General features: G+C 39.6%; 1 protein-coding gene across 2 annotated transcripts; it reads left to right on the top strand.

Moving 5' to 3' along the window:
* The first annotated feature begins 5014 nt into the window (after positions 1–5014).
* F3 (coagulation factor III, tissue factor) lies at positions 5015–11377 on the top strand. 2 transcript variants are annotated; one of them, XM_053469397.1, is made up of 7 exons: positions 5015–5290; positions 5856–5970; positions 8078–8259; positions 8674–8861; positions 9874–10027; positions 10224–10258; positions 10977–11114. In XM_053469397.1, exons 1-7 carry the CDS (start codon positions 5221–5223, stop codon positions 11004–11006), a joined length of 774 nt encoding a protein of 257 aa, XP_053325372.1. In that variant the 5' UTR covers positions 5015–5220; the 3' UTR covers positions 11007–11114. The 2 variants fall into 2 exon arrangements, with proteins under 2 accessions (XP_053325372.1, XP_053325371.1); XM_053469396.1 differs by lacking the exon at positions 10224–10258 and having other exon boundaries at positions 10977–11377.
* The last annotated feature ends 10965 nt before the right edge of the window (positions 11378–22342 follow it).

The following is a 22342-nucleotide window of genomic DNA, read 5'->3' as shown; positions in this document are numbered from 1 at the left end:
TAAAAGTGTTACCGAGCCTTACATTAAAAATGGTGGCACCGATCCAGTTGTAAGCAGTAGGAACCAGTGCTCAGTTTTAAGCACCAATTATAATCACCTATAATTTATATAAATTTTAAATTATTTTAAGAAACAACAGTGCTATTCCATGTGACCCTACATCAGCATTTCATAATCTTACTTAAAAATGCACAAAGAGTTAAACTGCAACAGATGGGAATTGTTATTTCGGCAACGTTTTAAGGGAAGAAAACAAACATTTTGTGTTCAAGTAGGACTTGAATATTTTTCTTACAGTAAAGTGATACATTTTGTTCTGCATTGGTGCCCATAAAGGCAGCATTTTTGGTCCCTTACTGTAATGCACAATGGGATACAAAAACCATTGATAGACAAAATATAGACTAGATCACATGCTTTAATGTCTAAGAAAAATGATTATAATTAATAATATTATAATTCCATGGTTTCCCTGTATCTAGCGGTGCATTTGATAAACTGCAGGAGAAACAAGAATGTTAGATTACAGGCTGTTTATCTTCCAGGTAGTTTGGGTTTGCAGGAATTAAGTGATTGCCTTAAGATAAGTTTTCTTGATGTAATGAATCTATATGTTTAACTCGAAATGACTCAGCCCTCTCCTCCTCCATCTAAACATTCCATATCATACACATTCTACCTTTTCCACTCCTTTGCATACCAGAAATTCCGGTACTAGCAGTAACCTGTCATCCAGAACGATAGCACCCTTGGAAAAAGTATTACCAGTCACAGTATTTCTGATTTTAAATCCCCGTTGTGTAGATGAGAAGCAGGGCTCCCCTGTAAGCTGTACTCAGGGGGCGCCATGTTACTGAGTGGATCATGATATCATTACGCATGTGCAGAGATGTGCCTACAGAGTGGCATAATGAGATTAGACATACACACCATTTTTGTGCATATACATTAGCAATTACGTAGAAGACACATGTGTACATATGAATAGTAAGCATCTGCTACAGGCCGCATAAACAAATTAGAGTAACACATAGTAACACATGAAGTTATGAATGAGCTAAATCAGGAAAGGTTAAGGCATCTTAAAATGTACAACTTGGATGAAAGAACTGCACCAAATACCATTGTTAGAAGCTAATTTTGCTCCCAAGTTGATGCTTCTTACTTATACTAATCATGTATCGCACTGTTTTAAGGTAGGGCCGGACAATGTTTCATTCACAGTGCCCCATCTTGTGCCTCTGCAGCTGACTCATTACTTGGCAGCCAAAACTTAGTCATTTAAGGCACTCATCGGTTTCACCCTTCGGGTATGAGTGAGCCCCTGTCATGGGCTTGGCAGATCTCCCAAGTGAACCTCTTCCAAAACCTTACTTAATTGCATCTCTCTTACTCACGTATTCTGTTCTCACCTTTAGAGGAAGTTGTTCCTCTAGGGCTGCAGATCACTACCTCCTCCATTGTCTGCCAGTCACTGATGGCATCACTGGCAGGACAGTGAGTGTACCACATATGCGTATTGATAAGCATGGGATGGGGTCTTCTCCAAACCAAGAAGCTGGGGGGAGGAAGGAAGTCAAATGCATAACAGGTGGGAAGGGGGTCTGCTTTGAGCTAAGGAATTTATTGAGGTCTGTGCTTCTGGACACCTGAAAAGTTGGGGAGCATAAACATGTGTTTTAGAATTTTGGAGCTGTTGTGGGCAGGCACACTGTACACTTGGCAGCCATGTTTGTACAGTAATACATAACAGCCAAGAAGACTGATGATAGGTGCCAGTCTCCTAAACCAACTCTCCTCCAATTTCAAACCCCAGAACACCCAATTTACCCTCAGTCTCACAACAGCCTACAATATATTATAGTAATAGTAATCTAGTTTATAGTGATATATAATGTCATTGGGAATAAAGGTTTCTATCACTTCACAAGCCTGTGGGGACACAAGGATCCTTCAATGATGCCATTGCAACATCCAAATGCTTAGGAAAAAATCCTAATATGAATATTCCAAATTTCTCCAGACCATAGGTGAGTCTAGACACAAACTACAAGACAAATATCCTCTATGAAGGAAAACAATAACCTCAAATGCTGAGTTTATTCCAAGACAAACCATAGATATCATATACAGGGCATACTCAGGCAGAAAGAAGAACACAATTATCAACAGCATAACCATGTAGACATAACACGTGTTGTTAGCAACAAAATAAAACACCTAAAAACTTCAAAAGAACTTATACATTTGTAAGTTATGTACTGTAAACCAGCACACACAATCAAGCATATATTACCAGAAGAAATATTACAGAGAAGGAACAGTAACCATGACAAAAACACTCCATTCCTTAAATAGTCCCAGGGGTGCAGAGATTATGAAATTTCACTAAGGATGGTACCTGGGTATGGGGTAGGTGAAAAGTGGGTCAGGAGAAAGTGATTATAACAAAGATCCAAAAATTACCAGGGCAGAAGAGGAGAACTGGAGATTAGTCCTCCATATCAAGACAATGATAAAATAGTCCATAAACAATCTGAGAACCTCACTTCAACAATCTCTGAGAGTCACACATGAGACACCAGGCTTCTTCAATGCCGCCTTCCGTGTGAGTTCCTGGAAGTAGTCCATACAAAACAGAACTTTCTCCGTAGAGTTATTCAGTTTATTTTCCAAAGTTTGCAGCAAAGCCTGTACAAAAGGACAATATTGTGTATGAATACCTTCTCTGTTGTACTGGAGGTAGTGTGAGTACCTGACATTCACTTATGAGAAGTGTTCCTGAAATGTCATCTATATCATGTCTCTTAAGACCCTATTTGTCCAAATAATCTCTGCTGTTGCCTCAAAGAACCATGAAAACCATCTTATGTTGGCTTTTAAATTACTTTTTCTTCATACGTCTATATTTTGTTCACTCTATGGCATAAATGATTAAAAAGATAATAGTTTACCATTTGTTAATATAACCAAGGAGGTATACATCTGGTCTCACCCTTAACCTTATTGCTGATAATGCTTATACATGTACACATATGTATGGACATAAAATCAAAGGGCAAGCAAATGGTTTCTCTTCAGAATATAAAAATATTTTGCTTTTTATTGCAGAGAGAAATTCAAGATTGCTTCTTGACCACAACTGCCATTTTAAGGGCTGCTTGAGGTAAATTAACTAGCTGAGAATCAGGAAGATGGCGAGCAGAAGGCTCCAGGAGACTTCCAGACCTTCACAGATTTCCTGCAACAACGAAGACTGAAGAAGTGGGAAGACTCCAACCACACATGGAGAAAGAAGCCGGAGACTTCTGCAAGACTAGCAAAGAGGGAAGCTACCTGGGTCTACTACAGAAGGATAGCAATCCCAATCCCAGCAAAGAGAGATGCAAGGGCTGAGATGAAGAGAAAGTAGGAAACCCTTGCAGCACAGGAAAAAGACGCAGAGAGCTCTGCTGTGGCCTCTGAAAGCAACATGACTGCTTCAGCGCCCCCCAACCTGGGATAGACTGCCATTCCAGACTCAGCAATATGGCTGGAGGAAGTTGATTGGCAGCATCCCTGATCTAAACATTTATACCGTTAGCAAGCAGTTGCTACTAGATCTGATACTATTAATGTAAGAAGTGTGAGGGATAAATCTAGAAGACAGACAGAGTAACAAGAAACACATGGAGAGGCTACAATCCCATATTGATTCAAATGATAGATCCAAGCGTAGCTGGGTGCTGCAACGCCAAAGGACTCGGTCCAGGTTTCAAATTGTGACACAATTTTTGTGTAGTAGACAGAGTACTCTTACCTTTGCATCTCAGGCAGCTAATGTGTATATGTTACTGGAGTGTACCATACCTTTCCTCTGTCATATTGTCACCTAAGTGAGTGTGAGTGTCCCACAGCCCATCATTTTGGTGGGGGGTAATAGATGAAGGTCTGTGGGGGTTGCCATTCTGGTCTGGCAATTTCACAGTTGATTCTGGAGGTAGTCTGTGGTCGACTTCTGATCATAGACAATTCCTGAGCAGGAGAGCCTGGAACGACTGGAACTTCTCCAGAACCCGAGGACCCAGTTGACGACCACCAGATCACTAGTGATTAGAGGGAACTTAACTGCTCGATCGATGTAGTGGGATGTAACTCCTTTTATAGTGTAGAGAAGCTGCACAAGACTTTGAAGGAAGGTAGCAGCTGACAAGAACAAGACGATGCAGGAGATGGAGCGGTGCTGTGCAACAAGAAGACAGGGACATGAAAGTGGTTGGCGGAGAAGGTATATACAATCTCTCAGCAGCAGCTTTGACGTTGCATGGTGTTTAGCAGCGGAGGGCAGGCAGTATTCGGCCTGGAGGGCAAAGTCCAGGTAAGTGGCTCTGTATAAGGTGACATTAGACAAATCTATCAGACATCATTAACACATTAACAGAAGGGGTGTGTGTTGAAGGCCAATGGAAGGAGCACAAAATGGGTCCAGGTCAGGATTTCAATTCAACCCTAAGTCCTTGTTGAGCAGATACATGTAAAATTTCAAGTAAATTTTTTTTTAAAAAAAACTTGAGGTAGTGCCCCCTGGATCCTCTTGCCAGCGCCCCTGGTCTTTAGAAATGACTAATATAAAGAGCAGACTCCCCCATCCTACCATAGAATGATTCTGAGGGGCAGATTTTAATCAATACGTTTATTGAGAAATTAAATTGATTGCTGGAAAAACAATTGTTAAAACATATATCTACAGAAACAATATGTATATATAAATATCTATCACAATTAAATATTGTCAATCCTCTTACTTCGCTTTAGTAAAAATAATAAGATGGCATGAAAATGTATGGGGTCATACAGAGGCTGTACGGGGCTGCCTAACCAATTCTGTGCCCTCGGGCGCCTCCTATAGGCCAGAATATAGATTGCACACAGCGATCCAAGCTTCATTTGCATGTTAGACATAGAATAGGGATTGTTGGGGGTGGGGAAACGATGTAACCACCTTCTTCCTCTCACCTTCCACAATGAACTTCCCCTGTCTGGCGGGGACGCATAAATACATCTGTCCGCCTCACTGGCCGGTAGTTTAAAGAAGAAGCCGGGACAGTACGGGACGCGTACAGGAAATAGCCGTTCACCTGCAATACGGATCCGTGAAGCACTCCAGGCGCGCCGTATCGTTTAAGGATTATAAATTATTGGGCTTTTACTACTGGCTCCCCGTAACGTTTCGTAGATACAATGAATAGCTGCGCCCGGGCTCTCCTGTCGCTCTGCTCGGTCCTCTGCTTGGCCGGGACGTCGTCTTCAGGTAAGAAATCATTAAATGGGCTCTGGGCATGTGCTTAACCGAGTGCCGGAGGGGGGTCTTGGATGCTTCTGTGGCGGGGAAAAAGTTATACTATTTTTAAATCTGGTGAATATATATATAAGTATTTATGATAAAGAAATTGGCATTGAATCTTAGATCAACCATTCTGTAATATTATGTTGCTGTGAAGAAGCCATGAATGTAATATGTCAATGTGTGTGTATATATAATATAACATTGTACGCTATGTGGGATGTGGGATTTGATTATATGACCTGTATCAAGGGGATTTACCAGGATATCTATCTGAATATATAAATTATATAAAATATTGTATGTGTGTATATATATATATATATATATATATTATATATATATTAGTTATTTGCATTTAAATGTACATGCTATAGTATTCTATCTTCACTAAAGTTAAAGTCTTTAGCTATTGGTTAAAAAAAAAAAAAACGTTTTGTGGACCAGATACATTGTTAAAAGTCCTCAGATTTGGTATTTAAAGTATTTTTAGTAATCTATAATGGCTCAATTTGGATTTTTTTGTTTACAGAAACCGTAAATCTTCCTAAGGCTGTAGATATTACTTGGTCGTCTATTAACTTTAAAACAATACTGGAGTGGAACCCTAAACCGTCAAATTATACGTACACAGTTGAAGTCAGTAGGTAAGCACTCAACATAAAAAGGGCGATTCTGGCTGTAACCGGTAAAAGTGCAGAATTGCTTATTTGCTGATAGTCGCTGTAATCATTAATTTCCTGGCATCTGTGATATTTGTGCCTAGAGCACACTTGGGTCTGCGCCCTGTCTTACATTGCAATCATTGAAGGGAACGGTTACCATATGATGCCAACCGCTCACATCAACATTTTCTTCTTCCATAGAGTATGAACTCGCCAGTGTGTCTGGCGATCTATTATCTAATCACAGCTACTAATTATTATTAAAAGATTTTGGGGTCTACTACAAAAAAAAGTATTAAAAAGTGGCATTTTAGGTATCTGCTGTGATAGAATACTTTCAAATACAGACCTGGTATTGACAGCCCTTTTTTTTTCCTGCTTTAAAGGCTGAAACCTTAATCAGACCTGGTTGTTGTTTTAGGCATATGGCTATCCTAAATCTATCCCAAATATGTTTTATTCCCCTCGCTGTAATAGCCTCTGCAACATCTGCCAGAAGACTGTTCCACTTATCCACCACCCTCTCAATAAAGTAAAACTTCCTTTCATTACATCAAAGCCTGTAAGCTTCTATTTTTGGGTTATCTCGACCATGAATGTCTAAATAATCTCAAACTGATAGCTCTGGCATTCTCCAATCACTAACATTAGATGATAAGAACACTGTTCACTATATTCACTATAACCAGTGACTTTACTTCATTGCCAGCCTCTGTTATAGATCTTTCTTCTCATAAGAAGCCCTTTACGCTTGGCTGCCCCAGTTATTTGCAACTGTGGTGCTGGTTTAGTGTACCTGTCTGTCCTGATTTGTGTGTAGTGAGTAGTTGTAGTTGTTACAGGTACAGACATTCCTTATCGGTTAGATTTGTGATCAGAGAGTTGTACGTTAATCATTGCTAAATTGCTTGCACAGCTCATATATCAGACCTGCTGCAACTAGTAGCCCACAACAATACTGACTTGCAGGTTTGGGCAAGAAATATTAAAGTTATGGATCACTTCCTCAGCGGAGCTCCAGCTTCCAGAACTGAATTCCAAATTCCCCTTAGAGCAGTAAATTTGGCTGTTCTTTTACAGTTGATTGTAATTATTCATGGTCCTTTATTCAGCGTCCATTTATTAATTGCTGCTATTCCCACTAGAACCCCAGTTCTGCTTCCCTCTTTATTAAAAATTCATACCGATACCAGGTCTGTGTTTGGAGGGGCTACTATGCTTCAGTACCAGTGGCATCGATGTTTTTATTAACCCCTCAATTGAGTCCCTGGCATGCAAAAGTATTGATGCCTTTGACATCATTTTTGAGATGTTTAAAATCTTTTAGTTTTATCTAGGGGACCTGCAGAAACCATAACCTATTCTCTTCTGAAATATGTTGACTTTCTGGATTTGAGTGTTTGCTCTGTTCAGGCGTGGAATGTTTTCTTTGTGGCTAGAAGTGCGTACAGATAAACCTGCTGATTGCATTGTGACTGTGAGGCGAGCGATAGCTTGTTTTATATCTAAAGCCTCTATGTTTAAGTTTTATGTGGTTGGAATATGACCGATGTGAAGGAGACTGTCGTGGTGTGTTTTTCATTCTGTCCTCTAGATTGTAAGCTTTGTGAGCAAGGCGTTCTTTACCTCTGCTTGCAAACTTACAAAGGTTCTTCTACTATTCTATTTCTGTCATACCCTTTGAATGTATGTAATGTAATGAGTGCTGCTTAAATTGTTTGCAATGAATAAAATATGATAATTAGAAAATTGCTAAAATGGTCTGCAGAAGTTGAACCATAAAATATAGTAAAAAAAAAAAAAAATATATATATATATATATATATATATATATATATATATATATATATATATATATATATATATATATATATATATATATATATATATATATATACTAAAAGGTTGGTGCACAATTTCGAACAAACCTGAAAGCAAAGCTGTGAGGGCCTGTGGAGATATCTTCCACTGTTTATGGATTTTTTTTATGGGGGGGTTCCTCTATTTAATTGTTTTTTTTTATTTATTTGTTTTTTTATATATATTTTACCTGTATAAATCACCAAGGTAACTTTACATTACTTTTCAGCCCCCTATCAAATTGGATGAAGAAATGTCAGTATGTTAATGACACAGAATGTGATGTTACAAGCTTGCTGAAGGATGTGAACCGAACATACACGGCTCGGGTCATTTCTGAAGTGCGGGCCACTGACAACATTGAGGAGTTCCCGTATTCTCAAAGCCCTGAGTTTACACCTTATGAGCAGAGTAAGTATTTCTTCTGACATTATCCTTTCGTCTACAACTGGTATCCTCCCCATTTGGAAAGTATGATAGGAGCTGTAGTTCTTCGTAGCGATCAATCATGCCAACTCAGGTTGGTATGCCTCTGTGAGATTTGGGACTGTGTTGACTTGGTGGGGGGAGGGGGTGTTTGATTTAACAGATATTGTTATCCTGGATATCTCCCTTTATAGTTCCACACACAGAGAATCCCATGGCTGCGCCCGTAGCGGTTTAGCGATCTAAGCTGTTGACCAGTTTGTCTATATTGTAGGGCTGGCTCAAGCCATCTGTATGGGAAGTGCTTTTTGGGTAGAAGCTTTAATTTTTCTCATGGCTTTGGTTTTTGTGGATGAAGTTATATATCCATAGTCTTATTTTGTTTTCTTTATTTTCCAGCAATCCTTGGAAAGCCAGTCATTGAAAGTTTTGATTTGAAGAAGGACAGTGGGAAGCTGCATGTTCTCATTAAAGATGCTTTGACTCCATATAGATTTGGCAACCAGAGTTTCATGACCGTTCGGGATATATTTAAGAATGACTTTGTCTACACCGTATTTTATAGGAAAGCCTCTAGCTCTGGCAAGGTATGTAGCTTAAGTCTAAGCAGGTTGTATAATTTGAATTCTTCATAGAATTACCGATCAACAAATGACTCTGGTTTCAGAGTGTGGCCATGATTTCAAATGGTCTGGGCGATACCTCAAGTGATTAGATGTGTATCTCTTTCGTATTTCTACTATTGACATGAACTAGTCAGTACAAGCCACATCAGATTACCAAACCAATTTAATTGCATAAACTGAGAACGGGAAGATCTTGTGCAGACCGGTATTTACATTGCAGTGCTTTTGGTTAAAAAAAAAAAAAAAAAAAAAATTTGCAGTGACATGGTTGCAATCTTCTGATTTTGTAAATGCAGTAAATTTTAAGAGTGCTGATGGAAGGAGACATTCCTCCTTGACAGAACCTTTAGGGGATTAACAGACCTTATATTGCACAATGATTTACAGCAGGTAGCTCCTCAAATGCTATCGGCACTCCCATGATTTTGGGCAGGCATTTGGCCATCTGATGGTTGATTTTTGACATACAACACTGTGAAAAAAGGGAAAGAGAACCTCTCTCAGTCCATAACTTCTAAGTGTTGGAAACGTTTTGCAGAGCAGAACGCGCCTGTCCTTTATCAGTTGATGGCATGCCGGCCCATTTCTTAGGTCTCTGTGCCCTTGGTTTGGGCGTTTGTGGTAGCATTCTGTCTTAATTTGAATTTAGCTATGATCCTGCAATGGTTTGTACCCATCTTGGCTGTCGAGGAATAACTTAATGTGAAGTTTATTTAAACCACCTAAGCCCATTTTATCAAGTGAAACTTCTCTTTAAAAGATGTCGGTACTATCAACCCCCTAATAAGCATACCTTATCATTTGAGTGCGTATACATAGCTGTATTTCAGATCTATACGTGAACAGATGTAAATGTAGCTGACCATAATAAATTTAATTTCATCTGTTTGGCAACAGATGGGTAGTTTTTACAATATAATTGTAAATCTAGGGGGAAAGCTCTTCTAAATGTGTTGATTTTTAATCTTTTTAGAAGCAAGAGTCCTCACCATCCAATGAAATTGTTGTTAATGTGGAGAAAGGGGAGAGCTACTGTTTTTTTGTGAAGGCGACTATCCCATCGCGCAAAACGAACCGCGATAGTCAGGACTCCGATGAGAAGTGCACAGAGTCTGGCGGGAATAATGGTACGTGTCGTCTTTAACCATTTACAGCCTGCACTTTAGCCATTTAGGTGCCAACAAATCTTACATTTTCCTTGCAGTTTAATGGTTCATTTTTGCTAAAAAGTAACTAAATATAATAATGCAGTGCATAAGCAGTTACACTTTTTGCTTGCTTGTTCTGGAGTACTTTTTTCTGAACTTATTTTGTTTTCAACAGCCAGTCCTCCAGCTGCAAAGTATTTGTACCTCTGTGTAAGTTGACTCCGGCACATATGCACTGGCCATGTGGGAGTTGGTTTCTCCTATATGAAACTTTCCTGCTTTGGCTCAAAGGTCAAATGTGTCAAGTTCTTTCAAATTTTTCCTTCTGAAGTCTCTCCTGAAGTTAAACTTATGTTTTAAAACAACACATTGCCACAAGTAAATGTGTTGTAGCCCCATCTGTCGGTGCCTTATACATGGTGGTACTTTTTCCCCTTTCTTAACAAACCGTAACCATATTAAACCTGAAATGGCTTCTTCTGGATGAGAACATTTTGTGATATCCACATTCAAATTACAAGCTAATTTGTTTTGCTTTTTATTAAAACTATTAGCATTGTGGCTGGTAGCCTGGAAAACACAGCCTTTTGTGAAAGCCCTAAGAAGCTGCTTATAGCATTTCAAAGTGATGGTGGCTGTCACAGAAACACAGATCAGTAAAGCAAAACCCAAGCCTAAAAAAAAAAATGGCCACGACTGTCCCTTTAACCTGGTTCTTCACTCCGGACTGTGCCGCCGTAACAGACATGCATGCTTATATCACTAACTCGGGAGACTTATGTGGGTAATCAGTAACATATATTATATATGTACCTTATTTAAGGATGCATATATGGTACTATTTAATAGGTTGGTGTCCCTGGTGTTGTTTTTTTCTTTCTTTCTTCTGTGAAAACTCCTGTAAACATATTTTTCTTTCTCTTTGCAGAGTTTGATCTTACTATATTGGTTGCTGTAATTACATCTGTGGTCCTTATCGTCGTTATCGTTGTCCTGTCTGTGATCATTTGCAAATGCCGAAAAGCAAAAAATGAGAAGACAAAGGAGGCCAAACCACTGAACAGCGCCTACCTTCTGCAATCGGTGACAACGCAGTGACCCAACTCGCCAGCAAGGCTCTGAACAGTGCACTGCGCTCCAGAGCTGGAAAGCAATTCATTTTGTTTCTGTGAAACATATGCATCCAGGATACATTTTTATTTATACTTTTTTGTAGAATCTTAATTCTACAGAGAATTACTGATTATAAATGGTTGTATTTTTGTCCAACCAGGTTATGAATTTGTTTATGTATATGTATATGTTATAGAGAATTTTTTTTTAAATCTATAATTATGGATTGACTACACAGTGTGCCAGCGATATCTACTAGAGTGTGAGAATGAGAGAATCGTCACTATTTTTTAAATTATATTTCAGAGCTTATGAATTGGTAAGGTCTGTCTATACATACTACATAGGCTGTAGATCTTAACATGAAAGTCAGATTTCTCATACTGGATTAAAGGTGCTGTTCCATTGGCAGTAACATGTTAAGGAGCTATGCAATGAAATGGTTACAGCGAAGAAGCATTGCAAGCTCTCAACCAATCAATTCTTGTTAAATGACTATAAAGGCTACGTTTGAATTTCATGTGATTTTATATATATATATATATATATATATATATATATATATATATATATATATATATATATATATATATATATATATATATATATATATTCATTTCACACCTTAGTATGCAGCCTCACATTGAGTTGTGTTTTCCTACACAGCAAATGATGATTTTTTTATTTTTATAATTATTATAAATGTGAACCAGTTAAACACTACCATGGTACACTACATAGATGGTACTAAAAATATATTTTGTAACAGATACAATATATATTTCTATACAATTAATAAAGCAATATAAAGATAAATGCAAAAATTGCACTACTAGAAAATGAACAGTCTGTGTGGTAAAGAAGATGTTTTATGCGTCTATGGTTCTATGGTTCATTGAACAGGACAACCTAAAATATTTAACGTTTATTTATGAATACTCTTGCTGTCTATAAAATTATAACTTGTTCATTCCATCTTTTTTATTTTTAAACATGACTATTTTCAATATAAATGTATTTGGGATCTTTTCTTTCTCACGGGTGCTAGAGGAAATTATACTTTTTGCACCTTATTTTCTGAGCGGTTTATTTATATACTTCTAGATTGTAAGCTTCTTGGAGCAGGGCCCTCCTTACCTCCTTGTTTCTTTTAAGTCAAATTATGTCTATTTTACCCATTGTACAGCACTGCGGAATATTTCCATAAAACTATAAATAATAATAATTCTGTCTTAAGGAAAATTGGTTCAGTTGTCCAATAAGAAGCTCTGGTTTTACCAGAAGGGGAAATCTGTGCTTATGATTGGATGCCTTTGCCTATATTAATTCACAAAACTACAATGATCAGCCCTTAAGGTACAAATTCCACAACCGAATGTGTCGAATGTCTACAATGTTTATATTGGACTTTGTACTCAAACAGCTGCTTATACTAAATGCCTGTTTAGGAAACAGAAATGAATGTTATTGACAGCACTTATCAGATTATTAATGTATTTTTATAATGGGCCTTATAGACCTGTACTTTTTATACTGTTGTATGATGACAATCAATAGGATTATTTATATAAATATGATTTTCTTAAGGTTTATATTGGTTAATATTTTTACTTATTTGTATATATTGATGTAACTTATTTTTATTGGGTTTGTTTAAATAAAAGGTGAATGGGAGATTGCTTGTTTCTATTGCTTTTATACCATCGATTTACATGGAGGTGTAAAAAAAGTTGTCATGACCGAAAGCATGGGGCAATAGCTGAGTGGACCCATCCTGACCCCATCAGGGGTGCTGAACAGTACGTTTGGTGACCGCAGCAGACTCAGCTTTTTTAAACAATGTTAAGCTGCCGGAGGAGATGAATTGGTTGTAATGTGAATAATGAGTCTGGACAGGTTGTGATCCTGCTACAGACAAGTGTCTTGCATGGATTAGAAATAAATCACACAGGAGTATCAAACTCCAGATCTAGAGGGCAAAAAAAACTGGATTTCTCGGTCTGAGCTCAATTAAAAATTTTAAACTTCCTTGAGTGCAAGAACACACACAATTCCTACTGTCTTTACCATCAGGGGGTTTGATGGCCCATATTAATTTAAAATGTTTTATGTGGCTTTTCAACAAGCTATATAAGTAATGTGACCTACTCTTGCAGTCTGTGAGTGCATAAAGAAACATACAATTTGACTAAAGCTAAGAACCAACCCAGTCTGTCAATTGTTTCTCGCTGTAAAAACATTATTTTGGTCACTTGATCTTTTCTTCTGTTCTATGTGACTCCTGCACGTTTAAAATTCCTCATTATAATAACCTGTACCAGGTCTGTTGGAAAGATGTTCTACCTTATTCTTAGTAAATTAAAGCTTCCTTGCGTTATACCCATGTCTCTTGAGTTTCTAGTTGTACACCTGGACCAGCTACACAGCATCATTGAAACTTTGATTTAATGTAAGCCGAGGATATGTTCCTTGGCTTTTTGGCTAAGATAAAGTGAATACCTGTGACAGAGGGAACGCTTGGTTATAAAGTTTGAGGTGTGTTTTGGAGCCTCCTGGTTTTCTTCACCGGGGATCTCTGCAAGTGATGTGGTTGTGTAGGGGCACAAGTCACAGCACTGTTTGGGTTGGTGAAAGCACCAAATGCACTTTCTATTTTTTTCCGTCACTTACACATATCTTAGCTTATGGCTGGTGGGTAGAGGGATACATTTTTATAATACCAGTCATGGGCTGGGGACAATGTGGCACAAATCACACCTTTCTCCAGCACTGTTTTTGTTGTTTTCGGTGGTCTTCAATAACGTTGCCACAAAGAATCGGCTCAGTAAGTGAACAGGGAAAGGCACCCAAAACATAACACAACAGCCTCTAGGTCTGCAGATATGGGAAACAAATTAAGTAAAACCAAGTTTGTTTTTTAGTGATGATCTACTTTAAACAACACTTTTTTTATACTGTAAAAAATGTAATTTTTTTCCATTGGAATTTCCCGTTACGGAGCTCTTAGAAGTAAAAAAAAATCAGACACTTACTTTCATTTGTCTGAATTCCTTTTTTTAAAACAGACCAAACACAGGACCAACTTTATATTAAGCAATACGAGAATGACATCACAACAACTGCACACAAAAGCTAACGATCAGGAAACACCAGAAGGTAGTTAAATGTTCACTGCTCTTCACGGGACACTGGGAATATCCGAGCGATGCAGCTCTTAAGCAATATTCTTTTTCTAGTGGACTGGCCATAGATAATGTGTATATTCTGCATTATAGGTTTATAAGAAGCAGCTGCAGCTTCCTTTCCACTGAAAAATGAAACTTACTATGAACAAACTAAAACGCAATTTGGAATTTCCAAACCAGACTTGCGTAAACATTATGGATGCTCTTGCTATACGCATGTCATTGTTTTTCTCATCTTGTTGCCATAACCACTTCCCTATGTAAAAAACCAATGCTGAATCAGTGTGGAACATAGTTCCATTCGTGTGGGTTTGTACACCTGGGAACTTCCCAGATTGGCTGACCCAGAGCATTCTCCCTCCTGTAGGTGGGAGCCTAGAAGGAGGAATGGTAATCTGCAGAAGTCATTGGTCTAAGAACTAGGTTTGCGAAACAGATGGTTTCATTCCAGAATGCAGGTTATTGAGCATTAGGAGGGAAATACACTCTGTACAAGTGGGTTCTTGAGTGTTTGATGTTCGAATAACTAGGGGATGGTCTGAAAGAAAGAGAGAATCCATGCACCATTGGTGAAACCTTTGAGACAAATGAGAACTCTCTCGGTTTCGGTCCAAGTAAATCCTGAATTTTCGGTTTCGGTCCACAATTTTCATTTTGGCGCATCCCTAATGGTAATCAGTGATATGGTGAACCGTGGAGGAAAGAGTGGAGTTAAGTATGGGACCAAGGCAGCAAACTAAGGCTGTTGAGTAGAAGTTTTCCTTGGGTGAAGTTTGTGCCTATATATATTTTGTAATCAATCTAAAGATCTTATGCCACTTCCATAAGCACTATAAATACATGCACCTATTAAAAAAAGGTCTGAGTGACCTATATCAGACCACTCGTGAGAAAGGCATAGAGTACAATATTATATTTCATTGAAATGACTTGTTTTTTGTGTGCACCTCCTTACTGTGTTGATTGCTATATATGCTTTCCTGTTGAGGTTAGCTTTGGAGTGTTGCACTGTATAATATAATTTATGAATAGGCTACTAGAGCTATATGAGTGCCTCTCTATAATTTTTTTACCTATATTGGTATCCCTAGTTTACTCCTTTGTTATCTCCCGCCTTGACTAATACAACTATTGTACGGGCATTCCTGTCTCGACTCTCTCCTCTGCAAATCATGGTAAATGCTGCCTTACACATCACTCTTCTTCTCTTCCCCACTCAGTGAAGCCCTCCACTGGGCCCCTATTTCATCAAGAATTAAACATACAACATCCCAAGCCCTGCATGGTACCGCTCCCCCATACATTTCTACCCTATTAACAAAATACTCCCCAGCTCGACCTCTACATTCTCCCCATGCACTAAGGATTTAATCTTCTCTCAGCACCTATTCATTTGCATGCTTTCAAGACTTCTCTTGTGCTGGCCCATTTCTCTGAAACTCACTTCCACCGCGCCCCCAGCTTTCACCATCCCTTTCAATATCCAAGAAAAAAATATTCAGAGATATACGATGTTATCAGCTAAAACTTTCCTTGTCTGCCGCTGGCACAATTTCTATGTTCATCTTTCCCTCTTTATCATACTTTGTGTCTTTCACCTCTAGATTGTAAACTTGTGAATTTTATGTGGGTGGAATATGACAGGATGTATTTTTAATTACGGTATATTCTCTAGATTGTAAGCCACTTTACCATACATTTACCCAATGTAGCAATTTGCTTTATCAAAGAGTGTCGCAGCATACAAGGAATGCTCCAGTTCAAAGTACAGTCTGTACAGCTCTTAATAAATCTGTCGTGCAGAATTCCTGCTGCTCAAATACAATGCAAAGATTGTGATTATGTGCTGTCCTAATAAAGGACTTTTATTTCACACTGGGTATAATTTATATTTTGGGGTATCAATGGGAGAATGAATGCATCCGAATAGTATTAAAGTGATGGAAATGAAAAGTAATATATGGTCTAAACATGTTGCCCATGGCCTGCATAACTTCTTGTTCCTGGAATGCCAGGAATCTCTAGTAGGACTTGCAGATGGATGCAATTTCACAGAACCTTAGTGTGAAATTTGTACCTAAAATGTTTATTTAATGTCATTCAGCAAATATGTAAAACATACAGTATATAAAGACTAAATAACATTGTTTAGTTTCGGTGTGTCTCTTGGAAGGGGAGGCTTCTGTAAGTCTGATTATTATCAGTAATAATTGGTCAAACTTTATAAACGAAACAGCTGTTGACTCCTCCAAGGTAAATAGGCAAACAAAAGGTAAAATGACTAATGTTGGAAGTTCTTCTTTACATTCATGGAGCCTTTGTTTAGATTACTGGACCATTCCTGAGCCATTTGGAAAAATGTTTTAAAGAATGTGCGACTCTGGCAAGCAAGAAGTGACTCATTTGTTATAGAGTAATTGGGGGTTTTGGGTCAGAGTTCGGTTGAGATGGATTTAATTTTATTAGTTTTTTTTTAATCTTCTCTTATATTTACAAGGGGAAAGGTTTAAGGGACACGAGTTGGTTAACCAGCAGTAAGATATGGAGAAAAGGTTAGGAAGAGGATATACTGAGATAAGGAGTAATGAGAGCAGAAAGAATAGGTTAAAGGAAGAGATGAAAACATTATGCGAACAGCCACGTCAATGTCTTTGCCATGACTGCCTGCCTAGCAGGATCAGGGGTGTCTTTTGGAAAGGCATGGCTTCCATAACATGCTGCCTGGCATCATGCCCTTATGCCCTGATAGCATAGAGCTGTCATACGATACTTGCAATCATCTGGATTGGACCATACCTCCCAACTTCTACCCCAGCATTCTGGGAGGTAGAGTGTCACTCAAACTGGCAGCGCTGCTGTTTATGCATACATTTCTGCACATGTGCAGTATGCATTCTGTGGTGTTTCAAACACTAGAGAACGAAATTGGGACTGTGGGATCGTGGTTGCAAGTCCCACTATCCTGCTTTTAGGAACAGAGGTATTGCTCGGTGGGACAGCATGATAGAGTGGCAAAATCGGGGCTGTCCCATGCAAAGCAGGACAGTTGGGGGGCATGCTTGACAGCTGCCTTTGTCATACCATGAAATCTACCGTGATAGGCTGATGAAGAACACAATATGCCCCCCAAATGAGAGCTTACAAACAGCCTGACTTTGTAAAATATACACAGATTGTGACGCCCTCTCCGGCCAGGAGCCCATGAAGAAAAAATCATGCCCGGAGAAGTGAACAGAGGAATAGAATGATTACAGCTTGCAATAAAGATCAGGTCAGATCCTAATTACCAACCCAATCCTTTTACGCAATGACATGCGGAAGTCTCTTTAACGCCTAGAGTGCCAGGGACAGAGGATCCACCGATAGCCTTATGAGAGTATGAGAAGGATGTGCAATGCATATAGGGTTAAAGCAATTTTTAAGGATTTATTTGGTTAAAGTAGCATTTGTCGGAGTGGGTGAGGGGAAGGCAGAGAATTGTGGAACATTAAATTAGATAATTCTCGTGCTGCCATATATGGTATATTCCACTTCACTTTAAGTGAAATTCAAGCTAAATATATTGATTGCCAAACAGATTTTACTGACATTACCCCTCCTAACAAAGCTAATGTTTAAAAACATAATAAAATATAAAAAGTGTCCGCACGCTTTAAAAACTAAGCAGTATTGAGACACCCTTCCTCTTTTTACGATATCGAACACAAGCATTGCGTAACCTGCCGGAGTAAAGTCAGCATAAAAATAACGTTATCAGGTTTGCTAGTTTTGTAACTGAACCCGGCTGTGGCTTTGTTTTCATTCTTTCCTCTGGCATCGCAACATAAAAGACCCTTTTGAAGTTATCATTCGCTTCTAAGTAAAATGAACAGTTCAGTAAATTCTACTGCTGTGGAAGACAAACACGCATACCAAATATTATCATATGCGGTATCGTTCACCATAGTCATGTGAACTGCCAAAAGCCACACACATTATTAAAGGGACTCTCCAGCCATCATATGCACTTTAATCTATATGATCGCCCTGCGGTCCATTACGCCAATCCATGTCACCCCAAATGCATTTGTCCCTTTCTAAATGTTCTGTAGGAGATGCATCTCCCAGCGCGTGATGTACTCACCTCCAGTCAGCTCCATCCTTGGCTTTGGCGAATGCTGCGTGCAGGAGTCTTTTTTTTACCCCAGTGCACATGTGTATTGATTTCAATAGGACCACTTTCCTGCCACTGATTGGCTGCTTGAAGCTGTCAATCAATACAATCCATACAATGACCACACCTGGCAACTCTCTGGGTTTGACCACTGCTTCTCCAGTTCTAGACCTAAATCCTCCAGGTCCCGGGAGTGGGGTCTTGACACACCCAGCTCCCCGCACATTTTCTCTTTAAATTGTGGTGTTTCCCACCACAGTGGTGGAAAACACATGGTTTGCACTTTAATTCTCTAATTCCCAAATGGTAAAGTATTCTAGACTAGGAACTCTTAAAACACATTGTGTTCAATAGAAAACAACTTCTACTAAGCAGTTTGGTAGAACTTGTAGACGATGAGGATAATATTCTGTCAGGAACTGGGTCCGTACAGATGACTGTAATGACCCAGAGCGCCCAAAGATGGTGTTCAGGAGCCCAGGATGCAGAAGCGGAGCCGCAGGACCTGGTGCAGGGTGACTGTATTCACCCGGGTGATGAGCAATCTACCAGCGCCCTGACGGGTGTTGTCCAGGACAAAAACAAAGTGCTATCCTGCAGGCACCCTGGAGCAGGCATGAGACATAGCACTAGAATCACGTGCAGGATGCTGCAGGCTTGGAGTATGGAAGCTTAGCAGAGTATAACGGAAACATAGCAAGCAAGAGGGACAGAGCGAGCAAGGGACAGGGAAAAAGGCAAGGAACACAGGGGATGGAGTAAGGAGCCGAGATCCTCAGACGCTTCTCCTTTAAGCAAGGATAGGAAATCTTAATGGGGACATGGGGAGAGGAGAGAGGAACCGAGATCCTCAGATGATTCAGAGCAAGGGTACTTGCTTGTTCCCTTGTGGTCCGCTGTTCTAGGATTTATTTAAGGAAAATCTGTAAATAATATGACAGAACACCACAAATATACCATAGATATATAGATCTGTGCAGAATCATATTACCTACTAGGCAATCTAAGCTGGTACCCAGGACCTGGGGCAGTCATGGGGCTGTCATTCACTTGCAGTGTTATTTTCGGGGCCAGAATACCCTTAAACAGCCACTATTTCTGGGAGACTCCGTAAAACAAAGGTGCGAGGGCCCCTTGGAGACCAATTACTTGAAAAGTGGCATCCATATTTACCGAACCACATTTAGCTTTTTTTTCATATCCCATTGATCAATTCTGCAAAATCTATTGTTCTATATAGGATTTGCTAAAAATTCTAAAGATAATAAAGAAATAGATTTAAGAAAGCTGTAAACCCTGGAGAGACTTCACCCTAGTTCAAACTTCCGCAATGGTCTGTTGAATCACAAAATAAAGCTGATTTCGTTTGGAAAGCTAGACATTAATTTCTTCATTTAGAAAATCCCCCCACTGGTGTTTTTATCTGTCTGCATTCAAATATCTTTAAGCTGTTTTTCAAATAAAATTGTGTTCTCCGGAGCACGATTTCTGGTGAGAACTATATTTTTCTGTTTTGTTTCCCACGGGTAAAGTATTATGCATAGAGGGACGGAGATGACCTAAAGATACATAGTCAGTTTGTTGAGGATGGCACCATGCAGCTTTTGCGGTATGGACATTACTGGAAAGTTTACAGTATTTTTTGTCTACTACCAATCTGTAATTATGACTGCCCACTCATTAAAACTTCCCGTAAGTTTGTATCAGCAAAGCTGATGGACAAACGTTGAGTAGATGTAGGTGAGTCAAGCAGTGGCATAAGCATGAGCTGACTCAGACCCCACACTCACCCAAAACAGAAGTATGGATGCTCAAAAAGTCCAAAATTAGAGGAGACATAATCCAGCTCCTCCACACTTCTGGAACTAAGACATTAGGTTTGGGATCCCAACAAGCCCAGCAGTAATAGAAAGCATCCATGCAGGAAAGTAGTTAGGGTGAGTGGTTACTTGGGACATGAGTAAAGCAAGAGCAAACTTGTTGTTGCCCCAAACTTTTTTTATTATTATTATTGTCAATGCACATAGAGATTGAAGGGAATAGCCTGAGAGTTATTAATGTACATGAATCTGTTTAGTGTGACTGTAAATACCATTTCATTGCAAACAGGCCTGGACTGGCCATCAGACAAATGCCTGAGGGGCCAGCACCCATGGGTGTTGTCCCGTGATTGTTGTTTATGTGGCAGATTCTGTCCTTTAGTGTGTGGCAGCTGGCTGGATACACGTGACTGCACGCTCCAAAAGTGTAAGATCATGTAAATGGCGTACATGTGGCCACTGACTGGATACATGTAGCCGCGCATGAGTCATTTATCAGCCGCTGGCCTTAAAGTACCTGTGCAGGCCTAGTTGCAAATGAACTGTAATGTTGTTAAATTGCATTAGGCACCTATACTGGTAAATGATCTCTAATTGGAAAATGGCTTTCACTGCCTGTATAAAGGATATATCAGGTTTACTTCTGTACCTGGGAGTTTAACTTTACCGTCACCATCCCCCAGTTATATAGACCACTGGCACAGTTTACAAACAAAATACTCACACGGTCAGTTACCTCTTATAACTTGCATTACTTAAAGGGAAGCTCCCATATTTTGTTGTTGGTGGTATAGCTGTGTATTCAGTAAGGAAGGCAGTTTGCTGTGCTTAGCTGGCTAGTGGTAGGTGATGTCAACATGCTATAAAACTAAACGTTTTCCATGGGTGCCCTTGTTTCCTTGTCCCCTCTGTGCATAGCCTGACGTCTCTTCAGGATTCACAGCGCTCCATCGTCGCCGCTTCCAGCCAGTCCACGGACCTCCAATGAAATCAGATGCACCATGCGTGAAGCCTCATACTGCCAAGAGAAGACTGCAGATTTGGCCTTTTTGACAATATGTTGCCCATGACGTCAGATGTCCCTCGCATGGACCAGCATATAGACGACAATAAGGCCACGATTTGTTGCCTTTTAGGCATCACGCAGTCCTTCAGTTACGTGATGTGTTTGTTGCTGTGTTGAGTTCCGGGGGCTTCCAGGTTGCGTGGGAAAATGCTGAAAAGTGCCAGAGGATCAAGAGCTCACCAGCCTCTGGGGGAAAGGGAAGCATGATAGGGTGCACCTGAGGACCCCCTCTGTTGAGGCAGGGGTTAATTCTTTAATTCTTGGTACTGTGGGAGGAGGAGCCTCACGCAGGGAATTTTGGGAGGGCCAGGCTTCTACCTGGGGCTCCTGGTTTCTCTGCCCTCCCTTATTGTTTCAATGGTCTTCGTTGGTTGTTTAGGTGAGGATAGGTGAGGATAGGTGAGGTTAGGTTTCGGTTAGGTTTAGGTGAGGTTAGTCTGTTTCTTGTCTGGGGGCTTGCCATCGTGCAGCCAGCCAAGGTTAAACTACCAAAAGGGGGCTTAGTGATGGGCTTGCCTTGTTGGTTGGTGATCCTTGGGCAGCCTGGTTGAACGTTATTGTGCTTGGTGAAACACCAGTATGGCAAAACCAACGGCAGAGAACAAATATTTTTATATTTTGAAATTAAAATGTTTGGCTCATCATTGTGTTGAATAAATACTTTGGTTTATTAACTCAAGATAGTCCCCAGTGTGTTTGTCTGCTTCCGGGAGGGGGAGGACAAGGTTAGATGATTCACCAGTCATGGGTAGGTGAACATTCCTGCTAAAGCTTGAAGTAAATAAAAACCAACTAAAAGAACTTAAGGTAAACCATTAAGGGTGTGCATACATACTTGATGATCTAATAGAACAAAGAAAACATTGGGCAGGGGAGTTCCTCTTATAGTTTATATTAATGGATGTAAATATAAAGTATGTCACTTCGTAGCACTTCGTCACTTCATAGCATTTAAGA

This window comes from Spea bombifrons, chromosome 6 (genome assembly GCF_027358695.1).
Source record: "Spea bombifrons isolate aSpeBom1 chromosome 6, aSpeBom1.2.pri, whole genome shotgun sequence".
Lineage (NCBI taxonomy): Eukaryota > Metazoa > Chordata > Amphibia > Anura > Pelobatidae > Spea > Spea bombifrons.
This window is presented reverse-complemented; position numbering and strand designations above follow the sequence as displayed.